This window comes from Galeopterus variegatus, unplaced genomic scaffold (genome assembly GCF_000696425.1).
Source record: "Galeopterus variegatus unplaced genomic scaffold, G_variegatus-3.0.2 Scaffold14178, whole genome shotgun sequence".
NCBI lineage: Eukaryota > Metazoa > Chordata > Mammalia > Dermoptera > Cynocephalidae > Galeopterus > Galeopterus variegatus.
Window position 1 is genome coordinate 4,541 of NW_007740289.1, and position 7,279 is coordinate 11,819.

A 7,279-nucleotide genomic window follows, 5' to 3' on the forward strand; every position below is an offset into this window, starting at 1 on the left:
GGGAGTGAAATGTGACAAATTTTGTTAGCCTCAAAGACTATCTCAGCATCAAAGTTTAAGAGGAAAACTAAAATATTTTTGAATAAGCCTTTTGCTGTAGAACAATGGAACAGGATAAAAGGTAGCTCTTAAAATAAGGGCTTAAAATAAGGGGACATTTCTAAACCTGTTGGGTTTTTTCCCTCCAAATTCTTCTCTACAGGTCCAGACAGATGGGCTATGTTTCCTTTCTAGTAAGTAAGGAGGCAGAGAACAATCGAGGACTGACACATGTCATCACTATCCTGAATGTACTGAAATCTTAACAGCTTTAGCAGAAAAACTGCCCAAAGCAGGCAGTGAAAATAAATTTAAAACAGGACAAGCTCCAAAACTATCCATGCTATAATCCCAAGGCAGGCAGGGAAAACTGGTTGCTTGGAGGAANGAGGGAGGTTTTGGAGATGGGACACAATAACTAACTACATTGTATATTGACAAAATAAAAAAAAAAGCTGAAATTTGGGGATTCTACAACAACTCTTTTTTTGTGAATCAAATGATATGAGTGTTTTAGATTCAGAGAGCACTGTAGTAGAGATTATTTACATTGCTGGTTCAATTCTTGCATTTTATAGATAAACTAAGGTGCACTGACACCTAGTCCATGCCTTATTCATATCTTTATGGGAGTGAAATGTGACAAACTTTGTTAGCCTGAAAGACTATCTCAGCATCAAAGTTTAAGAGGAAAACTAAAATTTTTTTGCATAAGCCTTTTGCTGTAGAACAATGGAACAGGATAAAAGGTAGCTCTTAAAATAAGGGCTTAAAATAAGGGGACATTTCTAAACCTGTTGGGTTTTCTCCCCTCCAAATTTTTCTATACAGGTCCAGTCAGACGGGCTACATTTCCTTTCTAGTAACTGAGGAGACAGAGAACAATCGAGGACTGACGCATGTCATCACTATCCTGAATGAACAGAAATCTTAACAGCTTTAGCAGAAAAATTGTCCAAAGCAGGCAGTGAAAATAAATTTAAAACAGGACAAGCTCCAAAACTATCCATGCTATAATCCCAAGGCAGGCAGGGAAAACTGGTTGCTTGGAGGAAGGCAGTCAAAGAAATAAGCAGAGTGACCTAAATCCTGCTCTGATATGTGTGAAGTCCTTGGGGATGGAGTAACCCCTCTCCTTTATTCATCTACATACATCCATGAGCCATTTTCACGACTGCCCACATGAAGCTCCTCAACACAAGACTTCTGACAGCATCACATAAACCCTTTCTCAGGGGCAAAGTCTAAAGGATCTGAAATGGTGACCCTGTATTTTAATCAAAGTTCTGAGAATAGCCTTGACAAAGGCTCTCTGACAGTGAGGAAGAAAGGACAAACAACCTTGCAGAAGACTCCCTGGCAGTGAGGAACACAGAAGCAGCCAGGGCTCTGAATCGGGCAGACCTGGGTTTGAATCTTGGCTCTGTCGCTTTCTGGGTAAGTGACTGACTTAGTATCATTTACCTCACAGGGCAGTTTGAGGATTAAATGAAAGAGCATGTATAAAGCACCTAGCATGGGACTGGGCACAGGGCAGGTGTTCAGCAGTAATGATGTCATATCTGTATTTGCCAGTAAGCAGAAACCCTGGGGATATCCAGAGGTGGCCTGGCCAGGAGCTCCAGAAGTGGGGAATTCTCAGGTGGAAATGGAGTCCTCTGCTCTAAAGGTCCTATTCAAGTTAGAAACCAACTTCAGGATAAAATGCATAAAAAGCTGAATTGTCATCATTCAGCTCCTATTACAAGGGAACAAAGAGCTTCATGAATTGGTTCTGCCACTTCTTAATGGTGTGAAACTAGGGCAAGTTATCCAACATTTCTGAGCCTTAACTTCCTCATTTGCAAAATGAGGATAATAATGTCTACATCACAAGAACTGCTGGAAAATGAAAATGAGATACAGGAGAGAACACATACCGAGCATTTACCATGTGCCAAACGCTATTCTAAGAACTCACTTGCATGTTCTCTCACTTGCATAAGTACTAATATACTGCCTGGGACATAATAAGCACCTCATAAATGTAGGTATTAAAGAAATGTTACAGGGCAAAGGAAGAATTACTAAGCTTCCAAGAGAAGAAAAGATAACTCGTTATACAGGTGGGAAGAATAACATGCAGTGGGAGAAAAATGTAAAAGAGTTACTGGGTGTGATAATCTCAAAACTTTTGAACCATTACAAATTAAGCAGCCACTCTAAATTATTCCAAAGGACAGACCCAAATTATTATCTTCATCTTAATGTTTATGCCTCTCTGAATCTGAGAAGAAGCTGCCAGGATTCCAGTACATACCAAAAAGTGATGAGCACACCCTGAAGTGTGCAAACTTCTGTGTCTGCAACTATCTAAAGGAAACCAATGCTAGCGGACTGGGGGTGGGGGGCGGCCTAAGAAGCAATAGAGTGTCTCTGTGACCGCAGCTCAATTTGCCTTCATAGTGTGGCCATATCTATCTCATTGATATTCTCAACAGTGGGATAATTCAATGGGGTATAGTTTGGATTTTCCTCTTATTCTCTCAGTGCTTATGTTCTTAGGTACAATACTGATGTGCCACACACAAGCCAGAATGTGCATGTGCTCTATCTGAATAAGATACAGTCTTTCTACATCATAGAGTCCTTCAGTTTCTAAAATCATGGAGCTTGGATTGTTAGAATGGATGAAGTGACTAAAAGAATTTTTAAAAATAAGCCATCAGTCTGAACTTGTGTAGGTGAATGAAGGAGATGAAATTTAAAGTCAGGGAAAACAGTATACTTAACACTTAGGATTATCAACCACTGCTGGTTTTCCATAACATATTTCATTCCTGATTCCATCTGAGAGAGATTTGATTATTACTACCATTCAAAGAGTGGTACCTTACTAATAAGCTCTTAGCACGTCTTTGAGGTGGATTTCAGATTCAAAATAGACTGACCCCACCACACTGCTGACTTGTTCCGTAAGTGCTTGTCAATATCATAGGGACTTGATGCAAGAGATTTACTGGTTGGAATCACCTGGACTGTACGGGTGAATCCAGGTTTTGTGGGGCCTGAACATTATCTAATTTGGGAAATCCTAATAAAACATGCAAAATTATGAATACAGAAATTGCTAGGGCCCCTCCCAGGACCTTGGAAAGGGCCTGTGCAAGTGAGGAGACCTGAAGCTTAGGCTCCATTCAATTCATGATAAATCCATCTCAGCTGGCACATTTTTATGAACTTTTGTAATTCAGGGAAAAGTAATTGTTTCAACTTGTAAACATCCCAGAACTGTGTCATATCAGTCATAAAATTACTGACATCCTCCCTTGGCAATCTGACTTTGGAAAGAGATGCTTATATCTAATTATGGCAAGTGTCTCCTGAAGCAAATTAGCTTTGTCTATTAGAAAGACTTGACCCAAAACAAAGGAACCCAGCCCCCAATGTATACTTGGTGTATTGTGACCATTGTGCCAATCTTTGAAAGTAACTGTGAATCAGTTTGAGGGGTACAGCTCTATTCAGATCACATGATATGAGTATTAGTTTCTAACATGAGGTAGCTCTTATTTTTTCATCACCGTGAAGCAAATGCCTGTTTCTGCTGTTTAAGATGAAAATAGAAACTCAAGATAAGTTGGTGCCTCCACCATTATAAGTCCTTCCTAACCCACCACACATTCCCATGTTGTCATCCCTCTAGCTTATTACGCTGCAGGTATCCTGGCATGGCCCTCATATGTTTTCCCACCAATATCCATCTTCCTCCTTCCAGTGTGAAAGTCTTTTTTGGACAAAGTCCCCGTCCCATTCCAATTTGAACCCCCAGCACTTAGTAAAGTACCTAGCACACAGTGGGCATGGTACCCAGTGAATGTTTTTGAATTAATTCATTAAGCTTTATCGTTAGTGATTTTTCCCCCATATTGCCTACATAACCACCATGAAACTTGGATTCATATAAAATGCTTAGTAAAGGTGGTTTAAGACATTTGTATTGACATTACCAAAACCTCTTGGTTAAGACATTTATATTGACGCTACCAAAACCTCTTGGTGGAGGGACACGAGCCAGCTCTCTGATGCTCAGGGGAAAGCAAAACAGATGCCCACTGTTCTTTCCCCAAGTCAGGCATCAGCAAATTGATGAGGGGACAGAAGAGGCCACCACAGATGGGCACATGCAGGAACTGGTCATCCAGCTGCACACACATCCTGTACCCTCCCTCTAACCCAAGATGAACTGTGTGAAACTGGGTTTCTGAACCACAAGACAGGTGGACTGTCCTTTCCAAAGTCAGGTTTAGAGGAGAATCTTCGACTGGCCATTTAGCTCAGTTGGTTAGAGTGCAGTGTTGATAATACCAAGGTCAAGGGTTCAGATCCCCATACCAGCCAGTCACCAAAAAAAAAAAAAAAGTAATTCTTCACCTTGAGTCAAAAATCCCCTGCAGGTCATTGAACATGCCCACTACGATTTGCCTGTGTCACAGAGGAATCACAGACATCTTGAGCTGAAAGGGAGTAAAACCTTCAATACTTTTTGTTACAGGGAAGTCAGGAAAGAAGTAAATGGAATTAGACTAGAGCAATGTCTTTTCTTTACAGATATTTTGCACAGTGTAGCTTAACATAAACACCATCTTTTTCCACACCTCAAAGCTTTGCATTGCCCACAGATAATTCATAACTTCAGAGGTATATAATTTGGAAAACTAACGTTCTGGGTGATTGGGTAGATGAATACTCCGGGAGAGGTTTCCTGGAATTCTTTCTACTTCACCATTTACAAGAAACTGTCACTGAGAAAGCATCTGCACACCTTTTGCTCCCTGGAGGACTTTGTGTTAAGTTTTGTTCTCTGCAGCTACATGTTATTTTTTATTTATTTATTTTTTCCTTTTTGTCTTTTTTACTGACTGGTAACGGGATCGCAACCCTTGGTGTCGCGCCCGCACCGGGGACCGGCAATGGGATCGCAACCCTTGGTGTTGCGCCGCACCGCGCTCAGCCAGTGAGCGGGAACCGGTCTCCACATGGGATCCAAACCCTCGGCAGGAGCGCCGCCACACTCCCAAGCAGCGCACTCTCCAGTGCGCCACCAGGCCAGCCCTGCAGCTACATGTTAAACATGCTTAGGCAGAGTAGTGGATTGAATTATGTTCCCCCAAAACTCACTGAAGCTTGAATTATGTCCCCCAAGTCTGATATATTAGAAACTTAGCCCCACTGTGACTGTTATCAGTGTGAGAAATCCTATTATGGTAATTGAAAGGTGGAGCCTTGAAGAGGTGATTGGATTGTAGGATTGTGCAGTAGTGAATGGATTAAAAATGGTGGTCAGGGGGTAGTTCTGAGGGCTTTATGTCTTTCTCTTGTTCTCTCTGCTCTCTCAGCTTCCACCATCTTGCAATGTGAGATCCCTGAATCACTGTCACCATCACCAGATGGACTTTGGGCTTCCCAGCCTTAGAAACTGTAATTTCATTTCCTTTATCAATTACCCAGTTCCACGTATTTTGTTATAAGTAACAAAAATGGACTAGTACAAGCAGTTAGGAACTCTGCATGTGAGCAGAAATCTAAGTTAAATTCAGCATAGTTCCAAGGACCATTCATGTATCAGGGCAGCATCATAGGGCCTCCTATAACAATACTAATTTCTTTCTTTCTTCTTTTCTTTCTTTCTTTTTTGTTTGTTTGTTTGTTTGTTTTTGTTTTGGCAGCTGGGCCATACTGGGATAAAAACCCACGACCTTGGTGTTATTAGTGCTATGCTCTCCCAAGTAAGCTAACTGGCCCACACAATGATGCTAATTTGAGTGTTACTTGCTTGGTGCCTTTTACTGCCCATGTCAAAGATCAGTAAAAAGGAAGGCAGAGCATGTCATATATGTTACACAAGCTTCTTGGCCTCTTTGTACCTTAGTTTCCCCATTTGAAAAAAATAAATGGATCTTAAGACATACTTTTCAGCATTCATAATGGCTTATACCCAGCTAACCAAGAACTGTATGGTGTTTTTATACATAAATAGTTTTTTACATTTGTATCTTCTATTTCACTTACAGCTCATTTAAAAACTGAAACCCGTGCCATGCCTGAAATGTTCCGAAGCTCACTTCACTGATTAAGTTGCAACGAAGATTTCTACAAAAAAAAAAAAAAAAACACAAGCCAAACAAGAAGAAAAAAGACATTCTTTCAGAACATTTATCCTTTGGCAGTAATTCTGAATTTATACGCAATGAAACATAATCTCTATACTTTCTCTATACACCAAAGAAATACCACTGTGGAAGCTACTGACTTATAATTTATACTCTCATATTTACAAATGTGGTGCATTAGATACAAAACAGTGCAATACTCAATAGATACTTGTGTTAAGTGATCTTTGTTTCTCTAGAACAGGGTTTCACAACTTCAGTGCTATTTGACATTTTGACATTTTGAGCAGGATAGTTCTTCGTTGTGGGGGTTTGTCCTGTACATTGTAGGTTGTTCAGCAGCATTCCTGGTCTCTGCCCACTATATGCAAGTAGCACACCCACAGCTGTGACAACCCAAAATGTCTCCAGACATTGCCAAATGTCACCTGGGTGCAAAATCACACTGGCTGACAGCCATTGCTCTATCACAATTCACTCTGATCATGTAATAATGCTCACACTAATCTTTGCTAGAGATGAAAAGGGTTTGCTGTGTAATTTTAGTAACTTACTACTAGTAAAATTTTAATTGTATTTCAAAATGAACAGCAAAGAGGTTTACAATTTTTATAAAAATTCCAAATATAATAAAGTTGTATTTGTAACTTACAGAGACTTCAAAAAAGGTAGCGCTTCAAATGTGCGTCTTTCAAGGGTCTGTATTTTATTACAAGATAGATCTCTAGGAAAAGAAAAAGGAAAATATTGCCTTGACTTGCTATTGTACATAATTAGTAGGAATAGTAGAGTTTAGAGTGATAATATTGAATATGGAATTTTTGTCTAGACTCTAAACCTTTGGACTTGTAGTTGAACTTTCAAGAGCCCCTCACCTTGCCTGTACCTGTCCTAAGAGTCTCACCGTCATGATCCTCATAAATAAAATATACAATTATAGATTTTGATAGATTTTGGAGATAATCTTTCCTGAGCCCAGAAGAATCGACTAGATGACCTTTTATAGTCTCATCAAATTCTAGATTATCAGCTCAAAGTTTTTATCTGTATGTATAATTTCTAATATTAAAAGGAATATTCTCACATTC

The 7,279-nt window shown here is 39.8% G+C and overlaps 1 protein-coding gene across 1 annotated transcript in view; it reads right to left on the reverse strand.

Moving 5' to 3' along the window:
- Positions 1-7,279, reverse strand: part of LOC103581885 (leucine-rich repeat-containing protein 37B-like) — a gene marked incomplete at its 3' end in the record, with an annotated part of 25,558 nt that overhangs the window by 2,002 nt on the left and 16,277 nt on the right. Inside the window, exon 5 of the mRNA XM_008563608.1 lies at positions 6,091-6,171. Coding sequence (XP_008561830.1) covers positions 6,091-6,171 — 81 coding nt within the window. The remainder of the gene's footprint in view (positions 1-6,090; positions 6,172-7,279) is intronic.